The sequence below is a fragment of the Heteronotia binoei genome, chromosome 3 (assembly GCF_032191835.1).
Source record: "Heteronotia binoei isolate CCM8104 ecotype False Entrance Well chromosome 3, APGP_CSIRO_Hbin_v1, whole genome shotgun sequence".
Classification (NCBI taxonomy): domain Eukaryota; kingdom Metazoa; phylum Chordata; class Lepidosauria; order Squamata; family Gekkonidae; genus Heteronotia; species Heteronotia binoei.
In genome coordinates, this window is record NC_083225.1 from 147,362,141 (window position 1) to 147,386,627 (window position 24,487).

General features: G+C 41.0%; 1 protein-coding gene across 5 annotated transcripts; it reads right to left on the bottom strand.

Moving 5' to 3' along the window:
• Positions 1-631: 631 nt before the first annotated feature.
• Positions 632-23,640, bottom strand: TFG (trafficking from ER to golgi regulator). Of its 5 annotated transcripts, none has more exons than XM_060234575.1 (9): positions 23,411-23,640; positions 20,302-20,419; positions 19,646-19,856; positions 14,987-15,070; positions 14,525-14,671; positions 11,894-12,061; positions 7,850-7,990; positions 3,554-3,646; positions 632-1,434 (listed from the first exon to the last, which is right to left on the bottom strand). In XM_060234575.1, the coding sequence occupies exons 3-9, from the start codon at positions 19,827-19,829 to the stop codon at positions 1,055-1,057; spliced, it is 1,197 nt and encodes a 398-aa protein (XP_060090558.1). In that variant the 5' UTR covers positions 19,830-19,856; positions 20,302-20,419; positions 23,411-23,640; the 3' UTR covers positions 632-1,054. The 5 variants fall into 5 exon arrangements, with proteins under 5 accessions (XP_060090558.1, XP_060090562.1, XP_060090560.1 ...); XM_060234579.1 differs by having other exon boundaries at positions 632-1,431; positions 11,984-12,061; positions 23,411-23,616; XM_060234577.1 differs by having other exon boundaries at positions 11,984-12,061; positions 23,411-23,616.
• Between the last annotated feature and the right edge of the window lie 847 nt (positions 23,641-24,487).

Sequence of the window (24,487 nt, forward strand, 5' to 3'; positions counted from 1 at the left end):
AAGGAAAAGGGTTAAAAACAAGGCACTGTTACATCCCATGATGATCCCTCTGGGCATGTATGGGGAAGGACTGGCCCCAAGAATTCCATTTTAAAAGCTTTAGTCACACTCACTTTCACAAGGTCCCAAAAGACCATTTCATTCTGACAGAGCAGATATGTATGGAGAAGAGGAAAATGGTGTGAGCTGCTTTGGGTCCCCACTGGGGCAAAAAGTGGGGGATAAATAAAGTAAATAAATGGAATACACAAAGTGCATGAGGATCTGAACACAGTGAGAACTTAAGTTCCCTCTGCACTGGAATAGAGCAGTTAACTATTTTGGTCTGGACAAAGCACTTAAGGCATTCGTGCTTTTCTAGTTGTGGAGGATGCCTGTCTCATCTTCCAAGAGGAGACTTTACCAACAGCCTAACATCTCCCTCTCCTTTTCAAATTATTGTTTTTCCTGGATCTGCTCTCATCACGGCATTCTGAATGGATGAACTTATTCAGCAATTTGTGTGATCACTGAATGCACATGAATTCCTACTGAAAAGATAGGGCTATGTGAATCAGCACCATTTTAAGGGAAAACAACTATAAGATGACATAATATGTATGACATACTGCTCAGCGACAAAGCAATCAAATGATGGTTTGAATGTTTTATTCAATTTCAGTGTGCATGTTACAATTTATACATCTATTTTTAACAACTGGACCTAATTTAGTACATCATTGTTTTAGTAAAAACAAGCCAAATAAGCCAGCTAGATTTTTACCCAGCAGTTCAATATGGCAAGCTAGAATGTCATTACTTTACAAACATTTAGGTAGTGTTTCCAAAGGAACCAGTATTAAACTAGAAAGCCAATACAGTTTAAAGCAGGAAACAAGATTCATTTGGTCATTTATTCCAACAAATTAAGCAGTAATAGTGATGCCGAAGAATATTCTGCTTTTCATTAGTTTTTATATTTCAGTACCAATTAAAGAATCTTGGAGTCTATATGGATGGAACAACATCAGCAGCTGCTTGGATTTACTGGGGACCTTTCAACAGAACAGCTTCCTTATCGATAGCCAGGACCAGGCTGGGTATAGGCCTGGCCAAAGGGAGGACGGTTGCGTGCATATGGATTAGGACCACTAGGAGGAGGGGTCATAGTAGTTCCAGGTGGTGGTGTGAAGCCTGGTCTTGGTTGATAGGCCCCTGGCTGGCTTGGAGCCATTCCAGGCTGAGAAGCTGGGGGCACGCTGTAATTGGCAGACTGGGAAGCTTGTGTGGTGTAGTTCTGTGGAGGATAGGAGCTTGCCTGGTACTGTTGGGGAGGCTGAGCCGGCAGCTGCTGAGCCTGGCCAGGAAACCCTGGAGCTGGAGCCTGTGATGTTTGCTGATTGTATCCTTGGAACTGCTGCGCTTGTTGAGGAGCAGTCTGTTGGCTGTAGCCTGCTGAGAGATTGAAATGAACAGGTGAAATGGAGACAGAGCAAACTGCTTTGTACACTCTGTAATATGACTATGTTCATAAAGACAAATGTTCCTGGCAAAGGCTAAGAAGAATACATTATGCGCAGCTGAGGGGGAAACACCACCACTTGCAGTTTCTGCACCTTGAATACACACAAACTGGTTTTGATCCGTAAGAGTGGGAGCATTCTCGAACAGCAGTGTTCTAAAGGCTGAATCTCACAGGATTTACAGCATGGAGTGCTGATTTTGCCTGTATGAATGAGCAATCGCCACAGGCAGATTTTGTTCTTATAACTTGACAAAAGGTTAAATATAAAGATTATCAGTGAAGTAAATTCACATGGTAAGAAACAGGAGATCTACAAATCAAATTACTTCCATGCATATGTGAACCAATCTTAAGACCATTTCCAGAGGAAAACTGGGTTGGGGGGAGAGAAGATTACTGCTTTTAGTATCAGGTTTACTTTAAATACAACATGAATCAAGATTTCCATTATTTGAAAGTAGCAGATTGAAGACAAGTTTTTAATATTTTGTACGTGAGATCACTGAATATATTTCCATGATATAATTACAAATTCATACAAATTCAACCTTTGCTTTATTCAGAGTCTGAAACAACTAATTTGATAATTTGCTTATCTTTTAATGTGGACACCGGTTGCAAAGGTAAAGAGAGGCTGATAAATGCACTAGGCTGCTAACAAGCCTGATGTATTAGAACTGGCTTTAAAGACAGACTGATGTGACGAAGTAAAATAAATCCTGTACAAATTGATATCTCCATTTATCTCTAGCATGAAACACACCTGCAGCTACTTGCAATGAAACCTCTCCATTGACTGGAATCCTGTTAGCATTAAACACCAGATACATAAAAATTATTAAAAGGCATAACCCTGAATACAGAAAGACAGGACTCAAGAATGCATTGGAGTAAATTTTGAACTCACCTGGAACTTGGGCTCAAAATTTACTATGGAACCAAACCTTTCTAAAACCGGAGCACCAAACTTGCAGCTTTCCTCTGTGTGGCTAGAAAGAACCATACTAAGGACACCCAACAAGTGGGGATGGAGAGAAACAAAACCTACTCTGCTATCAACAAAGCAGAGGCCTTTTAATCCTAGTGACAACATATGTGAACATTCTCACAAAGTTAGTTTCTTCCATTAGCAAATACAGCAGCTATATTACTTCACTTTTGTGGGAGGTCAGGCCTCAAAAAAAGTTTTGGTAATGACATAAATCTACACATATGTTTATATTAATGACTACAATAATCCAGTGTTCAAGGCAAATGTAAACACATCAATACAAGGTTTGTTCCAAAGAAAAGTATCAAATTTCTTGACAGCTCACGCAACTTATTTAACAGTTTAAGATAGTATCTGAGAAGTTTCACTATAGCTGAGGCATTCCAGATGCTTTTTAGAGGCCAATAAGGGGACAGTGAACAAAACAGGCGTTTTCTTTTGTTGACCCTCAGGTTAACTGGGGGGCGGGGGAAGCAACCAGCTTTGTAACAATGCATTCTATTGGCCCATCCTAAATACACACTGTCAAGCAGAATCCCCTCCAAGAACTGATAGGACTGAATGGCTATGGATTACAATTCAATATGAAATCTTTAATATTCATGTTTAACAAGGTGCCCTCTACGGATAAGGAAGCCACTTTCCCATTCAGCTACGTGTGAATGATGCAACCACAATGGTAACTGCATGACCGATACAAATGTGATTTTATCAATCATGCTCAAGAGACCCATCTAATAATTTTCATCTATGTGGTTACAACATTCAAACATGATCTGCATCCACTGGCGGATTGCCCCAGTGAAAAGCAGCACTCCTGTAGATGCTTCTAAGTCAGAAGGGCACCTAGATGTTGGGTATCAAAGAAATGGAAAAAAAGCTCTGAGGTCTCTTGAGCAGTCATAATAAATTCCAGTGCAGCACTGAGAGATCAATGAAGTCTGATTCCTATAACTGTGGGAATGAAAGAACAGGGAAATAAGGGTCACCTCTTGAAGTAGCAGCTAGGCAATCACACTGTCCCCACAGCAAGTCTGAAGTACCTACCACCTGCTTACCTGGATACTGCATACCGTATTGCTGCTGAGGCTGTGCTTGGGGCTGCTGAGCAGGATATCCAGCCTGTTGTGGATACTGTTGATATATCTGGCCTACCAATTTAAATTTAAAAACTTTAATTTTAAAAAGTATTAGTACTTCAACCTTACCTGCCTCATGAGCAGCTCTCCTCAAGGTATGATTGAAACAAGCCAACAATAAAAAACCCAGACATACATACACACGAACTAAAAAAGATTTTCACTCTCACTGGTTTATTCCCTCTGTCTGGAAGGACAGTGGCCTTTCAGTAGTCATGTTGGTGCGGGAAAGTAAAGAAAAAAGAGTGAAGATTTTGAAAAAAAAAATTATCTTACAAAGCAGCAAGATAGCTTTAATAAAAACGTCTAAGGGCCCAACACAGTGACAGGCCCTCCCCTTATAGTAGTAAGAGCATTTAAAAAGTGACTGATCTGTCCTGAATCCCACTTAGTCTGCCTGTAAAGGCTGCTCTGAGGAGAGTGGCTCTCTGGTCCCCCCCCGCCCCCCTCAGATTTGCAGCAAGGGTGGGATGGGCCACAGGCAGGAAGGGCCTTGAAACCGCTGTCTTGTCGCAAGGCGAGGTCCCGCCCCCCTCCCCGGCAGCCACCTCAGGCCAGGAGCCGCAGGCCAGCAATGGCAGCAAAGCCCAGGAGCAGGGCCAGAACTTTGGGCAGGCGGCTGGCGGGAGAGCTCAGCTCCTGGGGCAGGATCTCCAGGAAGGTGATGTACATGAAGGTGCTGTTAATTTTGGCATATGGGGAAATGAAGGATAGATCGTGGCGCAGTTTTATTTTGGAAATAGTGGCTAAGCTTGGGTTTTCAGTTGATTCCCTGGGCTCCCTTGGGTTTGATATTGCTAAATCCTTGGTTAAGCAAAGGTTGATAGACCAATCTATCCAAGCCGATAGGGGAATTATAGGCGAACTGAAAACTTCTGTGATTTATAGCCAGCTGCCCTTGTCGCTTCCGTTACTTTCCCCATATTTTGTAAATTTGACGAACTTTAAGCACCGGAAAGCCTTCACGAGGGCTCGCTTTGATTTACTGCCAATACTGGCCAGTGAAGGCCGGTTTAGGCAAATTCCTTTTCAGGAAAGAGTTTGTACTTGTGACCTAGCATCCATTGAGGACCTTTATCACTCCCTATTTTATTGTCCTAATTTTAAGATTGAACAGAATAGGTTTCTGGATCGTATTTTATCTTCTCTTTCTGGTAAGTCAAATCAGGAGAAACTAGTCTTCTTGCTGTCTGACAGAGATAGACATATTACCCTCCAAGTTGCAAGATTCATGACTGGCATTATGGAAAAGAAAATGAAGACTGTACCACACTAATTGTTCATTATTATTATTCTGGGTAGCTTACTAGTGTGGTACTGGTTAATTTTTTTCTGATGTTTTAAATTTTATATCTGGTTTTTAAAATTGAGTTTTATTGTATCTTATTGTATTAAGGCACGAGGTATTCTGTTTTGTTTTCCTCTCTCTTCTTGTTTCTTTTGTTTTATTGCTGAATCTGGTTGTTTGATGCTATGGCAATATGTGCTAATGCAATAAATTGAATTGATTTGGATACTGTTTCATCAATAGAAAAGGTATGTGAACTAAGACAATGTAGTGTTGAATGGAAGGTTTCCCCTAGATAGGAATCGTGTGTTTAGAGAAAAGGTAGAATGAGATGAAACTTTGCAGTCCTTGTCCTTTTACGTGTAAGTCTGTATGTAAAGTGCATACTTTACACTGCACTGGCTGCCAATTACCTACCGAGTCCAGTACAAAGTGTTGGTTATTACCTTTAAAGCCCTATATGGCCGAGGACCAGCCTACCTAAGGGACCGTCTCTCCCCACATGAACCCCAGAGGGCACTGAGGTCAGTGGGTAAAAACAAAATGACCATCCCTGGGCCGAGAGAGGTCAAACTTAAAAATACCAGAACACGGGCCTTTTCAGCCGCGGCTCCTGCACTGTGGAACCAGCTTCCGGAGGAAGTGCGGGCCCTGCGGAACCTTGACCAGTTCCGCAGGCCTGCAAGACCGCCCTTTTCAGACAAGCTTATACTGATACCAACTGCTGAGTTGCTTGGAATAAAGAGCCGCCATCCATAATACGATCATGGAACCACTTAAACTGGCAGAACCAGCGCCAAACAATTTTATTGCTGCCAGATACATTTAATACAATTTGAACTATGTATTTTAATTTCAATTTAATTGACTGGTTTTTATGTTTAAAAATTTTAATTGTTAAATGTAAAGTTTTATCTATCTATGTTAATTGTTTGAAATGTTGTTAGCCGCCCTGAGCCGCCTAGGCGGGGAGGGCGGGATAGAAATAAAATTTATTATTATTATTATTATTATAAAGGCCTTCTGGCCTCGGCCTTTGTCATGATCCCTAACCCTTAATCAGTCTCATGGCCTTGTAGCTGTGCACTTTTGACAAGTGGGGAAGGTCTCCTTTAAGAACTGGGCTGTGTAAACAAGAAGCTTTGATTCCCTTCACCTGTTAGGTTACACTAATTAGGGTCAACGTGGAAGGTGAAAGAACACATGTCTGGCTTAATTGGCTTGGACAGCTGAGAGCCTAGGTGAGCTGTCAAGATCTGCTATGTCATCCTGATTAGTCCCCGTCTCTCATTGGTCGGTCCGGAACGACAGTGAAGGCAGGATTGCTATAATTCTGCACTAGCCCAAGGGCTAAGTGTGGAGGTGAGAGAAAGCCTTGCCAGCTTGCCACTCTCTTTGACCATTCTTTCTTTTGTAGGTTGCTGGAAGATTGCTGGCTAGAATGCCAAGACTGTATTTGTTCACATGATAATGTACTGCCTGTCTGGGAATGCCTAGTTAGGTGTTTATATTATGTTTTTATTTTAATTTTGCACTGCCTTAATGTTTATTTTATCCTTATGACTGCTTTTTGTTAAAACAATAAAAAGCCTTATTTTGTTAATGGTGCTGGTTCTATGTGTTGCCTGTTAGAGCTCTCCAGGGATCTGGTGACCTTGACCTTAGTTATCTTTATCCGTCTAACCAATCTTCTGGGTGGGGGAAGCAGCCTGTGTTGGCCTTAGGGCAGGGCTGCTGACTCTCTCTGCAAGCAGAACCAGGTGGGGGTTCTCCTTTTCTCCCTCCTGGGATTTGTCTGTAAAGGTAGTGGTGGCAGACTACCAAGAGGGCTGGTAGACAATGTTTCCTTGAGTAGCTCCCTGGCTGAGCTAGCCAGTAGAGGCTGAGTATAGTGGGGACTGGGAAAAAGTTAAGAAACCCCTTCCATGACCCCTCCCCAGTTTGTAGGTGTTAAATTTCTAGGGTGACCCTGAGAGTAGAGAAAACTAAGGGAAGTGCTGGGGAGGTGGTTCATGACAAAGTCACTCTCCTACGATGTACAGCTGATCATTCATTTTGTATGCCCTTAATGAATACTGTCTTTAAACTGTAAATTTAATATTATAAACTTGAGGCAGATTCCTACTTTATAGCTTTTTATCACCTAGTAAATTGGCATTTACTCTGGAAATTTGTTATGGAAAACAAAGTTCTATATGTACAAATCCATAGGTCTATAGCTGGATTTCATTATTCAAGAACATCTGTTTAATGGCACATACTTCTGATGCTCAAACAAACAACCTGGTAGCATTGGCTAAGTGCAATAGGCTTTGCTTGCATCACTGTGATTCTTTCAAACATTGAAATATGATATTGCAAAATAGCTTTCTTTTTAATAGAACTGCAGCCTTGCTTGTGATTCTCAACACTGTAGCACCACCTAGTGTTTTAAAACTTGGGCTCTTACGAATGTGAAATAAGCTACACATAAACCGTATGTATCCTTTACTCAGTGCCCACTGTGCTAAAGCTGTTCAAGAAGACTTTTGGATTACCATAATTTAGACAGCATCACCAACACTCATGACACCTTATAAATTTAGTGACAATTAAAAAAACAAAGACAGTCCCTGCCCTCAAGGAGCTTTCAGTCTAAGTTTCAACCATGGGAAAGACAACAAAGGGAGGAAAGGAGGGAAGAAAAGTAAGCAACAGACAAATTTAAGCACATGCAGTTACACATATGGAGGGTTGGTTATTGTAGGGAATCAAAATTAACAGGGTTGAGCTAAAGTCTGGGTTGGGAAAACCAAGTTTGAAGAGAGGTTTGAAGTTAAAGGGGGGGTACTATATCCATCTTCTAGTAGAATCCAAGGTCACATACCAGGAGATTTGGGTGGGGCACACACATACAAAGCAAGTTAACAGGTACACTGATTGCTCACCTTCCATTTGACCAGTTTGCGGCTGAGGTCCTCCATATGATGGCTGCTGTGGTTGAACACCAGGTGGATGAGGTACAGAAGATGAAGAAGTGATACTATCAGGCGTTCCCGCACGCTCATCTACAGGGGCACTGGGTGGTCCTGGGAAAGAAAAAAGAACATTCTTTCTTTTGTAACATTCTAAAAATCAGTACAAAAACAGAAGTCTAATAAAGTCTCATTCCTAGCACTGGAGGCATCACCTTTAAGTTTCAATATCTGAAATGCTTACCCATATCCTTTAGTATGCAATCTAGAATTTGAAGCTATTAGTTTTGTTACAAAACATGATTTTTTTTAAATAGTCTTTGGTCTTATGCATTTTATTGGGAGATCAGCAACTGGCCTGGTAGGAAAAAAAATTAATTTCCTTTAATCTGTTCAGCTTCTGTTTGCTGTTTAGATGCTACTTTAACTGAAAGAAGAAATCTGGACATCTGATTCAAAATGTATTAAAATAACTGTTGCAGAGGCATAATTTAGTGCATAGCTGGGAAGCGGAGCTGCCTATTAACACAAAGATGACTTCACAATGTTCATGACAACTAGAACGGTGCCTGATGTTCAAAATGAATATAAGAATTCTGTGGGACTGTGATCCAGTTTAATATACATACTTGGTGTATCTTCATACTGTTTACTTTGTCACTGTAAGTGACTACCTAATTCTAATAAAAACAATAAGGAAAAGGAAAGGAAAACTGCAAAACTGTGGTCTAATTTAGCATATATTATAGCAAGACAAAGACATTCACAACACTTCAATGACATTAGTGCTCCTACTATGTTACACTACAGGTTGAATCCTAACCTTCCCCAGTTTCCCCTATAGCTTTTCCAAGCATAGCTACCTGCAAACCTCTATCCCTTCAGAAGCCTCTGCACCTCACGAACAATGTACCATACAGATCAGATAGCTGCAATAAGGATGGTGAAACTGGACAAAATTGTCATTCCATGCTCTTATGAGAATGATGAAAATCCACAGAAGAGCAAAGGAGAGCAGTTTCATTCAGTTTTTTGTCTTTATTGCAGCCCCTTCTGTCACATGATTTATTTTTGCAAGAGGGTCACCACCCATCAGAAAAAATGTTTTGGAGGACACTTCAGAGAACTGCTGGGAGAATGGGGAAGGTGGAGTCACTTCTCCATCAGTTTATAGAAGTGAAGAATTAACTTGACTTTTTTTTGAAATCTGGAGTTAATGTTGCAAAACTGTAATTGCACAGAATGTGCTTGTTCAAGGAAGACACAGGAACACCAATCTCTGATGCAAATAATTTTGAATGGCTTCAAGCAGTAGCTGAGTTTTCAGCAGTGCAAACGAAAGTGCAAAGTATGCCGGGCTGTTACCAGGATGTGTTAGCCTGAACCAAGAACAATACACATCCTCTCCCTACCTCCACCAGAACAGCTTTTAAAGTTTCTATTATACCTGTATTTTGTAACCCATAAGGCTGTTTTTGTAGCAGGAACTCCTTTACATATTAGGCCACACATGCCTGATGTAGCCAATCCTCCAAGAGCTTACAGTAGGCCCTGTAAGAAGAGCCCTGTAAGCTCCAGAAGAATTGGCTCCCTCAGGGGTGTGTGACCTAATATGCAAAGGAGTTCCTGCTACAAAATAAAAAAGCCCTAGTAACCCATCCTAAGTCAGATCACAGGTAGCCCCATGCTAGGCCCTGTGGGGACAATTATTCATTCTGCAGAAGCATAAAATTTGCAGAAATGCTGAAACCATTGGGAAAAACTCTTTTTCTCCCATAAAAAATAGTTTTAGGGAAAAAGTGAAACAGATGTAATACTTATTTTCCTCTCAAACCAAAACAAATATTGTTGCTTTAAAAATACAGAATGTATTATTTATAACTCACAGCATATAAAATTGTCCTGATTAGCTATATTTTACTATTCTTAAGTTCCAGAAATATGCCAAAGTAAATGCCTTCATTTTCCACAAGCAGAATGGTAAATATATCATTTTGGTCAACTGAAAGGCAGGAAAAATAAAATAAAAACTTGTGACATAAAGTCAAAAGGACAAAGCATATTTTATTTGGGTATCAAACTTGCTAACACTGAAAGCACTGAACTCTTCAACAGTTTGTCACCAAACAGCATATTGTTACCAAAATTATCCACATTTTTTATCCACATTTAAATAAATGCATCCTTGAAAATGTGTTGTGTATGTACAGCATACATAGGCATTGCTAACCTAAATCAGGAGGTTACATAACATATTTCATATTACTCATTTTGAATACGTAAACTCTTGTTTTAAAAATGAAAATAAAAATACTGCTCACACACAATTTTATTTTCCCTCCATTTGGTTCACAATGTTTTTGTTGTTGCAGGGGGGGAGGGGGAATTGTGCCCCTTCTCTGGAATGTTTCCATTTTTTTACCCCTGGCCTTCACACGTCTACTCTACAGAAACCATCATTATATGGAGCCAAAGAGAAGACAGCCCCCAAGAATAGAATCTGAGGGTGAGGTTTGCACAACCCAAATTCAAACGCTGCAACAGCTGACAGTGTGGTGAAGTGGCCTTCTGACTGCTTCCTCTGATGATTATATCTATTTTCATTGTTCATTAAAGTACAATCCATGTGGACAGCTATGACACACTTGTCTTGCCTCTCACAGGGCTTACACTGCATTCAAGTAATCTGTTCAAAATAAATGTGGCCAGAACTCCCATTTTCCCCTTAAGAACACTGTGTCTATCAGTTCAAGCTATCAAATACACTGTGATCTGCTCTACTTCAAAGATAAGCAACTTATTATGTACTGTGAAATGCTGTGAAAAGGTGGCACTTATCAAGAAGCTGAAACTAAGTTAAATTTCTCAACAGTTTACATGTACATGTCAGTTGCCAGATCACAGTTTTGAATCCTACTTCATTCGTTCAGTGATATTGTATCAGCTATGTATCACTATTTACATAACATATAGCATCACATATTTCATATAACAGGGAGCTTCCTAGCCAGGTACAGCTAATTCTGAATGAGGAGTTAAGACATTTTTAAAAACCTAAAATACTGTATTTAGAATCTACCTCCTGGCTTCTGAGCTATTATTGATCTGTACTAGGCTCCAACAAAAGAATTATAGTCTCAAAATATATTCAAAATACTACAAAAACCACATTTAGCCACTGGTTTAATATAGTTATCCATGGTAATAGTGCATTATAAAATGCAGTAATATTTCCATCAGCCAAAGTTTTTCTCTATGAAATTCTAAATTATCCGGAACTGGGGTAGCTAAGGAGTAACCTTTTCTTATGTAAACATGTCTGTGTTCCAAGCTAGAGCCTCTTTTTCGGACAACTCTGCTTTCTGAAGTTAGGTAGCAGATAGTAGAGACAGAGACTTCTCTATGATGGTGCCCCAGTTAAGGAATCTCTTCCCAATACATTCAGCTAGTATAATCTTTTAAACAAGGTTTCTATCCAATCAATCTATTCTTGGCAGTTCTCTAAACACTTGCCATTGTTTTTTAAGCTGCTGACATTTTATACCAATTCAGATAATTTTTAAAGCTGCCTTTAATACTTAAAATGATGGAACAACACAACATAATTTTTGAACAAGTAATACATATTGGACACTCAGCAGAAGACCACCATAAATATGCCATATCAACTAAGAAATATAGGAAATGTGAGCTGAAATTCAGAATATTTGAGGTATCCAGTGAATGTTTGCTGAACCAGACACTTCTGGGGTTCACTGAAAACTACCCTCAAGAAGATGCCACTAACCAAAGAGAGTTGTGTGACTGACAAGGATGCAGAGATGCTACACTACTCACAATGGTCACAAACACTGATCATTAATAGCAAGGTAGATTACTTAACCAGTACAAATACTTTAACTAAAAAATCCTGCACTCCTCTCTAGTTTCTCTCATTCACGTGATCAGATCCTCATGATCTATGATTCTGTAAAGTTCAAATTTTAACAAGGTTTTCAATAAAATGTATATTCTTACCAGACACCTGATCATCTGTCAGCCCAAATGCTGACATGACATTTTTGTTGATTTCATCCTGATTTTTTAATGGATCAAAAGCAGACATACTTGCTGCTATAACTTGAGTAGATGGCTTGACAGCAGAGTCAGCGGTAGCAAGCTTGTCTTCCCTCCCATCTGCAGCTTCTGCAAAACACAAGGAAACTTTTAGATGCTTAGCTTTGACATGTGTAACAGTTCCTTTCAGGGGCTATCACAAAATCATTAGCTTCATCAAGGGCCACATCACATATTTTGCCATCTACTGATATATTACTTTTGATACAGAAAGATTAGATTTTTTTAAGAAATGGTAGAATTCACAAAATCCAAAGAGGTCTGTAACACTACAATTGGGTGCATACCAACTCATGATTTCATTTTGGTTCAAGAGTTCAGTCAAATGAACAGACGTGACATGTCGAGTTTGCTTTGTTCAGGCCAACAAAAGGTCAGATTACTTTGAAGAAACAGCAATAATTGGAACTATTTTAAGATCCATTTCTCCCTTAACACTGTGTAAAAATTACATATAAGATGACAGAGGAAAGACAAGAACACTGTAATAGTTAGTGAACATCTATCCTGATGACTGATTATTAGAATGATTGCATTTGTTGTCATCATCCTGAATAGTTCACTGGAAGGGATATGAGATTTGCCATGAAACCGTTCTAACCAGGTCATTTTCAAATGAGATGTAACCAAGAACACTTGACAACCCAATTAATTACTGAAGTCTTCCCTATAAGCTCTATTAAAACATTCAATGATTCTTCATTCAAATTAGCTTTTGCTGTTTTGTACAGAAAGTTCCCATTTAGGGCAAAAAGACCTACAGAAGTCTTTAGCAACCAATGCCAATTCTAGGCTTACTTACGGCAAAAGTTAAAGAAAAAATCGTAAGACAACTGGCTTTGAATTTAAACTTGAAAGTAGCTAGATGAAGCATACTGATGCTGTATAACCTCATGAAGTAAACAACAGCACTGGCCAATACAAGAAAACCGGCATGGGTCCCACCATTCCTGTCAACACATTCTGAAGCCTTCCCCAAACTTAACTAGCTGTTTCTCCAGCAAAACCATCACTTAAGCTGGAGAAAGACTCCTTAGCTGTGCTCAGCAGAATGCTAGATACACACCATTAACTTAAACTTTGCTGCCCCTCAAGTTTCTAAAACAAACAAACTACCTCCTAAAATAGTGGAAATCGTAAATAAAGCCCTTTAATGGGCACTAAAATTACATGACACTTTTTGGATCCCAACCAAATAGAGAAAACAGAACCATTATCACCTGCATACAGGGGCACGATGGGAAGTAGGATCCAGATTTGGGAGGGAAAAGGCAATGAAAAGATCTTACCAGCTGCATAAGAGCGTTTCAAATGCTAAATGCAGCTTGTTTGTTCTATTCAGTGTGTCATCTGAGACAGGAAGTAACGTGAGATTTTTTTTTTAATACTGCTTGTTTAACCCAGAACATTATGACAATTCATACATCCTACTCTCTCCATGTTACCAGGACTTTTCTATGTTCATCTATCAAAGTGAAATGCTCTGCATTTGTGTGAATACATATGAAGCTGCCCTATTCTGAATCAGATCACTAGTCCATCAGGGTTAGTACTGTCTATTCAGACTGGCTGCAACTTGCCGGCATTCTGGACAGAGGTCTTTCCCTTCACCTACCCCTAATCCTTTTAGCTAGAAATGCCAAGTATTGAACCTGGGACCTTCTGCATGCCAAGCAGATGATTCACCATTGAGCCACATCCCCTCCTCATGTTTTTCCAACAGTGCACAAAGAACATTTCTGTCTCAAATTAAAAAATGAGAAGTGCCCTGCATATACAAGCTACTGCACCAGATGGCAGCCGTGTATGATTCCAAGATTTCACACTTACCATATGAGTAGACACCTGAGAAACTATTCAACAGTTTGTTGGATTAGTTAACTATGGGGATAGTTAAGCTCCTATTAGCTATGCACGGCACACATAGAACTTCATATCAGGTGCACTTCTCAGCATTCATTCAAGATCCCCAGGCTGGTACCAGCTCTTCTCTCAGCTGAGGGACTGAAAAACCCAAGTCCAACCTCTTCTCAAGCATATAGTTGAAGGGAGGAGGGGAAATATGTTTAAATAAGACCTGTGTGTGCATTAAGTGCCGTGAAGATGATTCTGACTTACAGCGACACTATGAATGACCTATCATTAACATTAAATAAGACCTACTCATATACAAATTAAACAGGTAGATTCATCCCCTCATACCAAAGGAACCAACATTAAAGAATTTAAGCAAATATCATTTTTAAGAGCACTTAATGCAATGTTTGCCTCATATTTCATACACGACTCCTCGTTTCTAACTGAATCCAAAGAAGCCTGGATTTTTACTCAGCCCCTTTGCATAAGCCCCATTTAGACATTTAAAAAGTAAGGAACATCAGTGTTACAACATTAAGCAACTCTCCAGTTCTGACAGCACAGGTAAAATGCAAAAAGGATGCCTGGGAACACAAGATGGTTGCAAATGCATGGACACAATGAGTAGCAAAATTTACAGCAATTCTTTGATAATGCCAGTTGTTGATAACTTACCATTTTCAGGGAGGCTGGTAGAAAGTCCTGGCTCAGCAGGTGGCTCTAAGCAATCCAACAAACGGTTCACTTTGTTACGAAGTTCTATCAGTTCTCGGCGGAGGTATTTCACCTGATTGGATTCTAGAGGCCTTGGCTGCCCATTAACTGTGAAATGCATACGTCAATGAGCTTTTGTTGCACAAGAACTGATTTCAGAAGACCCTGTCTTTACAGAAAGAATTTAAAGGAAGCATCTCACAGATCATAGAACCTTAATCTAGTCAATTCTCCATACAGTTCACAACTTGGCCATTTAAAATTTAATAAACTTATACAGAGGAGGAAAACAGTTTGCCTTTCCTTATTGCCACAGAATTGTAAATAAAAAATTACTATCAAGGAAGGACAGTAAAGAAGAGCCTCTGATATATCCTTCTAGAATAAGAAAGGTCAAATGACTTCAAAAGCATTTATACCTACCAAAGAGTGTCAGCTTCAGTATCCTACTGCACTGAATGGCAAAGGAAAGATCTGAGCTATCAAAAATCGTTATAAGATCTCCATCTGTTAATTTAAAAGAATCAGGAATCAGATCTAATGCATATGACAAAATCCCTTGTTTCATATAACAGGTCATTTTAAATAGTTTGAAATAGTTTACACAACAAAATACTGGAGCCAATCTAGAAATGGAAAGAAAAATTAAAGGAAAAGAACTAGCAGCAAGACAAATACACACCCTCATGTGTCCAACAGCTCAAGTCCAAAATTGAAACCAGAAAACAGCTAGTAGCAAGAGTCACATGCCCATTTCTAGTGACAAAGGCGCCCAAAGTAAAGTTAATGGTACATCTTTACCCATACTCTTTGTTATGGATATATATGTTTAAAACACAACACGTTCCAATTTTAATAGGGATTAAGTACACTGAAAAAATATATATTTTGAAGATTTCCAATCCACATTTCTACCAAAATTGTATTGGAGGCATGTTAAAGACACAAGTTTGGAAGGAAAATATTTACCACCTAAAAAGCTACAAAATTATAATTAAGCAGCTGCTAAAACCACAATCAACCATAAAAACAGCAATAAAATACAACCAGAATGTTTAATACATGCAACAAAAGAGCCCTTTCCAGGGAATCAATTACCGTATTTTTCGGTCCATAAGGCGCTCCGGACCATAGGATGCACCTTCCTCCTGGGGGGCGATTCGCTGCCTCCGCCTCTGATCCCGGCGCTTCCCCCACGCCTGCCTGCCTGGCTCCAGCTCTGCTTCCAGCAAGCGCTGGGATCGCTCCACACTGCCCCCACTGCAAACCCAGCGCTTCGCGAGCACCGACTGCGGAGGGAGCAGCGTGCTTCCTCCATGCCAGTCTGCCTGGCTCCAGCTCTGACGCTTACAGCAAGCGCCAGGATCGCTCCCTCCGCTCTCCGATCCTGGTGCTTGCTGTAAGCATCAGAGCTGGAGCCAGGCAGACGGAGGAAGCACCCGCCCTCTCCGCAAACCCAGCGCTTCGCGAGCGCCAGCTGTGGAGGGGGCGGCGTGCTTCCTCCGTGCCTGTCTGCCTGGCTCCAGCTCTGATGCTTACAACAAGCGCCGGGATCGGAGGGCGGAAGGAGCGATCCTGGCGCTTGCTGTAAGCTTCAGAGCTGGAGCCAGGCAGACTGGCACGGAGGAAGCACGCTGTCCCCTCTGCAGCCAGTGCTCGCGAAGCGCTGGGTTTGCGGTGGGGGCAGCGTGGAGCGATCCCAGCGCTTGGTGGGAGCAGAGCTGGAGCCAGGCAAACAGGCAGGCGCGGGGGAAGCGCCGGGATCGGAGGCGGAGGCAGCAGATCACCCACCCCCCCCGAGGAAGGTACGTCTATCGTCCCTTCGCTCCATAAGACACACACACTTTCCCCCCCACTTTTTTTTGGGGGGGGTGTACGTCTTATGGTCCGAAAAATACAGTAATTCTCACCATAATAAAATGCTCTCTAAAACAGAACACAAAAACAACAGAGCAAGGTCAGTATATCCTGGGGACAGGGGTAGGGAATGCTGGCTCTCCAGATGTTTTTTGCCTACAACTCCCATCAGCCCCAGCCAGTATGGCCAATGGCTGGGGCTGATGGGAGTTGTAAGCAAAAAAAACATCTGGAGAGCCAACATTCCCTACCCCTGCCTGAGGAGAAAGTTTCAGAGTATTAGAGGCACAGCCAGGAAAGCACTATACCACTCTCCCAACAAGCATTCTTCATTCATGTGAGCATCTCAGATCAGAGGCAGCCTGTGATAATCAGCATGTATAATCATTACCAACCCATTACCAAACATAAGCATAACTCAGATGGAGAAATAGCAGTGAAAAATCAAATAAATATAACACAAAAGTAAAAGAAGGCTAGAACAGCACAGTACGTAATTCATACAAAAAGAAAGGCTGGCTGACGGGGAATAATACTGACACTTTAAAACGTTGTAGACCTCCCTGAAGAAGCCTTTAGTGAAATGCATCAGGACACACAGAGAGAATAAAATTTATTCTAACGGCACCATTGGTTTGTTTTTTCATCCTTTAACCCATTAGGTTTTTTCATCCCTTAACCCAGGGGTTCCCAACCACTGAGCCATGGACCGGTACCGGTCTATTGCCTGCTAGTAACCAGGCCACAGAGTGAGGCAGAACAGCCCCGGACTAAAGAGGCGGCATGGCCTCACTCCAACACTGCCTCCCTTTGCAGGGTTCCGAGCCGGCAGAAGGAGCAGCGCTGCTGTGTCCTTAGCCTACCCCTTAAATATAGATCGGGTTGCCAAGCCCCTGGTCCAGGTAAGGATTCCCCCACCTGGGAGGTTCCCAACCCGTCGGCCTACTTTGGGCCAGCAGGAGGAACCTCCCCCGACGTCACTGGCGTGAAGACATCACCCGGAAGTGAAATCATTGAGTCGGTGATGTCACGCGGCGTCCACTCTAGGTGTTTCCAGACTCTCTAGCCATTTGGGAGGGAAAACTCTATGATGCAATAGCCAGAGGCTGCAAGGGATTTGGCAACCATATATATAGACCTCCACCGATCAGCTGATCGATGGAGGTCTTTAAATGGGAGAGGGAGGCAGAAACAGCCCCAGTTTCTCATTTAAAGACCCCCACGGGGAGCAGGGATGCGGCGTGGGGGGCAGCCTGGAGTGGCAAAACCCCCAGCGCTGCTGCCCCCACAGTTCATAGAAAAATTGTCTTCCACAAAACCGGTCCCTGGTGCCAAAAAGGTTGGTGTCCACTGCCTTAACCCATTAAGCCATTGCCTGTAATGTAAGATGCAAGCAAACCTACCGTGATGAAATTACTAACTCAGAATTTATGAATACATAAATATCATTTAATATTAAAATGTCTAAATATCCAAGCACTGTTCAAAATTAATTTGCAAGAAATGATGCTAAAGTATTCTCTAAATATGAAAATCAATCATAGTCACTGCACACACATCCAAATTTGAAAATAATTAATTTGTAGTCCACACTCTTCCACTGAGACAGGGATGCCAACCAATATTCTCTGAGATGTGAACTGATGTAAAAGCTTCAAGCAGTCTGTAATATGTAGACCAATGTGTAATTCCCACTGTATCAGTTCCAGTCAATACTTACTCCTCAAAACCTTGGCTCTATTTTTATTCTCAAAAACTCAGCTTTTTTTTTACTAGTCAAACTTAAGTTCCTGATACTGTAGAATAACTTACATTTATGTAATATTTATGTAATATTGTATGTGATACTGTAAGATAACTTGCATGGAGTTTTTTACATAGGAAACAAGGATTGTGCATGTAGGCACAATTCACAAATGCTTCCCCAATCCTGGTTTGCTTCCATGGGATTCTTCAAGCCTGGGTCTTCTAGATAGTAATGCGACACTCTTAACCACTACACTAAACTGGTTAAAAACTATGAAGATGTTAGGTTTTGTGGAAGCAATAATTAGAAAATGTGGTCATTAAATGTGAAACTCTGAAGGCTGAAAAAATGAGTGGGATTCCAACAACCAAAGAAAACTGATCAAGGCCTTCTACAAAACAAGCATTCAAACACAGAAATGTAAGCGATGCTTTTAAAATTCCCTATGGCAAACACCAGAAGAAGCTATTTATTAAAAATATACATATAAAGGTTAGAAAGCTTGGAGTTTTCTCCACTGCTTTCAAAATCAAATCTCAGAAAGATCAGACAACATTAAAGATTACTGTAATATAGTTTTTGGCATCCAGACTCCCTTAGTGGAGGCACCATTTCTTTGTTCTCCAAGCCAGCCGTCTACCCTGGACTATTTCAAACACTGAGTGGAATCCTTTTCCTTAAGGCAACTCCAGGCCCCTATCAATATGTATGTGTCACTGATGTACATATAGAAGACCACTATATGGCAAGGAGTCAAAAATATTCACTAATGCCACATTTGCCTTTTATTTGCCCTCTTTTGCTCTGTAGTAGGCTGTGATCTGCCAAGGCCAATTACCAGCTAGCTGTGATGAGTACTGTAAATATATAGCTGAGTTCTGATAAGGAGTAAACAGGCAGACTGCCTGGGTCAGACCAGACAGGCACTAGACTGCTTGTTATTCAATATTCAGGACACGGGTATTAGCCTGTATAAAATCCCTGCATACCCCCATGTCTGTACAAGGATGCTCTCCTTATAGTCTGTAATCATCACCTTGCCTGTAACACATAATCTTTATTAAACACCATCTTTAATATGCACCATTTGTCTCTGCCTGGGCACTCTTCTTTTAATCTGACTGCTGAGTCTAGCTGATACTGAAAGTAAGTTTTGCTGGGAAATGCTTTAAGGTTATTTATTTATGAACATCCAAAGTAAAGAGCTTAGCAATGAGGCTGCCTCCACCATACTGATAATATTACTTAAAACAGCATTGTCATTACACCGCACTATCACACACACAAGATATCTGCAACACAGAAATGCAAGGTAATATGCACAGATCTGCTCCATACAGTCGAGCCTCTATTTCCTGTTGTGTCTTATCCCGACAAAATACCAATGTCATGCTCAAATCTGATAAAATGTTACATCAAGCTGAAAAACACTTCAAAAATTTCTTAGCCCACATCAATAGTTTGGAGGAAAAGCGTACCTTCATCTTTGTATTTTATTGTAACTTCATCATTACTCAGAAGTTTCCCTCTGAATACTCTCTGCATCATCAGAACTAATTCATCATAAGTGATGTCCTCATTGTGAATGGGAATTCTTCTGATATCATCGCCCAGTTGAGCTTTAATGATAAGCTTTCCACTCAAATCCAGTTGACCATTCATGGTGATCTGCTGCCTTCTCACAGAGCTCTTAGAAACAGAACAGATTGTTAGTACTTCCCCTGAAACTAATAAAAGGGTTTAAGACTGGGGGAGACAGACAAAAAATGTTCTTCAACACTGCAGAGAAAGACAGCATGTATGTTCACATGCACAAGATATATATCACTAAAATACAGTTCTAAGGGTTCTCAAGGCACTAGGGGTGGGGGTGAAAAACTATATCTTTATAATCTCACCTCCCTTTTAAAGGATTATTATGACATGCAATCCAGCATTAACCCACTAGTGTATCCAAAAGCATGATCAATTCTATCTCTCCTAGAAAATTTATACCAAAATATGATGGAGTTTGTTCAACTCCAAAGAATGTGCATCTTTATGTTGGCTCAAAAATACCCAGCTTGCAATAGACACCATTACTCCAAATATGGAATTGTCAGAACCATCACCAAGTATCAAATGTGATTATTACCTTTTCTGAATTGCTGATTTAGTTACTGGTTGGATTTTTCCTTTCACTTTCAGCTGGAGATGAGCAGTTCGCCATGCACTGCTGATTAGTCAGAACAATAGGCAGCAATGTATGCAATCTGCATCAGAACACAAGACATCTTAGCATACACACATACACACACACACACATATATATAAGAGAGATTGTAAAAAGAAAGATTGTATCATCACTCAATATGCTTTGAAGCTTGAAGAATTTAATAAAACTTTTGGCGCACTGAAAACATCACAAATATTAGTAATCGAGGTATTACTTGAACCTACAAACAAGCAAAGCAGAGGCACAACAACTTGGTTTAATTAATTTAATAATTCCTGAAGTGATATTAATACTTTGATGAACACTTTTAAAACCTAATCACTTGAGTAAGTCCACCATGGTTTTCACATGACTGTCTATTTTGCTTTTCTAAGCAACTACCACGTTGTATTTTATTCTGTTTGTAACGTGCCCTGAGCCTGCTTTGGTGGGATTTGAAGGATAGGAATCCAATAAACAAATAAAAAGTTGCATTCCCACAGCAAACTTAACTATAGTTAAATTAAAATGAACATGAACGCGGCTCATTCCTGGGTCTATACACACACATCTATCTCCTCCATTCATCCCTCCTCGTTTCTGCATGAAATGCAATGAAAAATCCCAGCTAGAAACCAACTTGAGACATTCATGCTGTATTAATGCAGCTATACAAGTCAACTGGTGTCAGTGAATAGAAAACTAACCTGAATTTTAAACCTAGATTAAACATAAGAACATAAGAAAAGCCATGATGGATCAGGCCAATGGCCTATTTAGTCCAACATGCTGTGTCACACAGTGGCCAAACCCCAGGTGCCAGAACTCCAGAAGCGCTCCTGCTGTTGCCTCCGAAGCACCAAGAATACAGAGCATCACTGCCCCAACCAGGGGAGGGTACCTTTAGGTAATCTACACACCAACATTTGTATGTCATGGATAGTTGGCAGTAGTTTATAACTGGGATTCCTTATACACTCTGTAACGCCAATCACAATAGGTTTGTGCAGATTTAACTGCAATTAAGTTTGTCTTCAGAACATGCATAACTTTCAATCCACTAAATAGATTAAACTCCCCAATGTTAGTTATGTTCCCAAACTATTCCACTCCAACAGCCCAGAGCACACACTTATATATCAATATTGTGCGTGTCCTATACTGAATTTTGGGGTGGAGGGAGGAGTTATATCAAACCTACTTTACTCTAAAATGAATGTCAGATAAAAATTTCAGAAACTGTTCAAGCTTGGACTAAAATTAGCATGCCTGAGAAAAAACATCAACAGTTGTGGGGAAGTCAACAGCAATTTCTCCATAACTCTAAATATTTTCTAACATGAAACACAGGTTATAAACTTAAGAGGGAAATTTGCAGCTTATTTGAAAGATCATAACTGAATGTAAAAAAAAATATATAGGTGCCAAATTATTCAGGACTTTAGAAATCAATAATTAACTTTCTTAATCTAGCTTTGCAGCTACTAGGTAACACACTTGCACTGAGCAGCACTGAACCTGCAGGACCCAAGCAGATAAATGAGACAGACAGGGCTGCATGTCATTAGCATACTGATGACATAAACTACAATTTCGTTTTAGAAGCAACATTCCATCGAAGCTGTGCTTACTGTTCTTTGGCTCCAATAATATATTCATCTATGACCAAATAATTTATAAACTAATGAAGTGGAACATTTGTTTAATCCATCTTTCAAAAAAATTACTGTATTTTTATTACCACCACCGCTACCTAAATTGTAGCAGGAAATGGAGAACTAAAAATACTGTAATTTTTAAACCAGTTGATAACCATCTTTTTAAAATGTTACATTTGAAAGTTAACAGGTATTTCTAGACAATGTGGGGGGGGGACTAATAATGTAACAAGTCTAATAATAGAATATATAAAAGAAAGGTGGTACTCGGTACAGATTAACAAAGCTCTTTAGTGCTTTTTCCCCAACCCCTTTTAAACAAGTTTTCAGATACCCCGATTCAGACTGGAACCACAATCCAGAAGGTTAAAGCTTGTTCCCAAATGAATGCACTGATCTGAAAAGTTCCTACAAAACTGTTTTTTGGGGCTAAAGACATAGAATTTGTATCAGAACTTGTTTCTTTATCCCAGCAGTTTCACAAGGCCCTTTCAGGTTGAGGAAACAGATCAGGACCACCGTGTGGGAGAAGGTTAGAACTGCCTCCCAGCAATGAAGTTGCAGTCTGTATCAGAGCAGGCAGCTTAAAAGAAAGCCCACTGGGAAGCACCACATATGAAATTCCCAGAATCACCTGTTTTGGTCCTTACAGAAATTGTCTCAGAGAAGTCTGGCTTGGGGAGGAATACTTAAGACTTCTAGCTCCCAACGGTAATATATTTGGCAACCTCAAAAAATCAAATTGATTACCCTCTCGTGGTGATAATTTCTTTCAAAGGAGTCTCATTAAAACAAAACCTTCAAATTACTACTAAAAGAGATTTTAACTTACATGATACGGTTACTACATTGGGTGCCATGAACTGTTTCAAGGTCACATTCTCTACGACTCTTTATGGAATAAATGGTAACAATTAACCCTTTATGGCAATGTTTATTTGTGACTGCAGGCCCAGCATGAATGAGCATCTGAGTTAAACAATTTCAGAGACCATTTTCACCGACTGACTCAACTTAATTGCGCTTCTTCCTGGGGAAAGCCCGAAGGGAGAAGGAAACCCTTTATTACAGATAAGCCTGCTCTAACCCACGACCAGTCTTTACGCCACGATGAGGCTGCACCTTTTCAAGAGACTATCACCTCCTTCGCTGCTTTCACCGCTGACAGGCTAAAAGGGATCAGCCCCTGGAAGAGGCCTTCTACGGGGAAAGAGCCCCAAAGGGGAAGTGGAAACTCTCGAGTGGGAACCTTTTTCTGGACCGCGAGTGGGAGGTGAGGGGAGCGGCCTAGACCTGTTTCACGGCGCCCTCGCCGGGTCTCCTCCCCCTTCCCGGCGACAGGTCGGCCTCTCCCATTCAAACCAGGTCAGCAGTTCCCTTCGTCCACTTACTCCACGAAACGAAGGGGGCGACACCCGCCTCACAGCCCACTTCTTCCACCGCCGGTGCCCCTTTGCTGCTGTGGCCGCCGTACGTGGCAAAAAAGGAAAGGAAGCAGCCAAGGCGGCGGCTGCTAGAGCCCGGTCGCTACGCATGCGCAGTCCGCACACGACCTGACGGCCGGGACCATTACAACCGAAGAGCAGGGGAACGCGCTTCCGTAGAAGAAACTGGAATGCGCAGGCGCACGTAGAGGCAAAGGTGCGCAGGCGCTTTCAGTACGTGCCGTAGCTAATAGAAGCGGATTTAGAAACAAAATTCCGGTGGTGGGTACGCGATTCTTTCCTGCTCCCTCCCCCCACCCCGCCCCCCCGTGCTTGCAACACCAGTATATATATATATTCAGCTCTTGTTAGGAGAATGGCGTCTCTCAGTGAAGGGGGAAACAAACCTGATGGGTGATTTTTGTATGCAGGAGAGTGCAACTGAATGGGATCGAAACGAGTGTTGTAGTACCTTAAAGACAACAACTGTATTGAAGTATATACTTTACGGGACTAGAACCAACTTTGTTGCGATGCTTCAATAAATGTCATCGGTGAGCGGGGGTGTCAGTTTGTTGTAGCGAGAGTAAAAGACGAAAGTATTGGCTTGCAGTAATACTTTTTAGTGCAGAGAGCCGTCGCTTTGAAGTCAGTCAGTCAGTGCTATAAACCTTCCTTATTCACGGGAAAGATTTTGTTCTTGCCTAGGGGAAATTAGTTTTGTACTACTTCCTTTTTGATCGGACAAAGTCACATTTATCGGATTATAGCCCTATTAGTTACAGTATTTTTACTGCTGCTCATATTTCTATGGATATTGAAATCCATATTTCCATATTCTATGGCATATTTCTAGGATGGAAAACCACCACCTTCCCAAGATTGCCCTGTATGGCGAACTCTCCACCGGCCATCGAAATAGAGGGGCACCAAAGAAGAGGTACAAGGACTCCTTGAAGAAATCCCTTGGCACCTGTCGCTCTGAGACTCTTCGGAGTGGATATAAATCCAATATCCTCTATCTTCTTCTTCATCTCCCCCCCC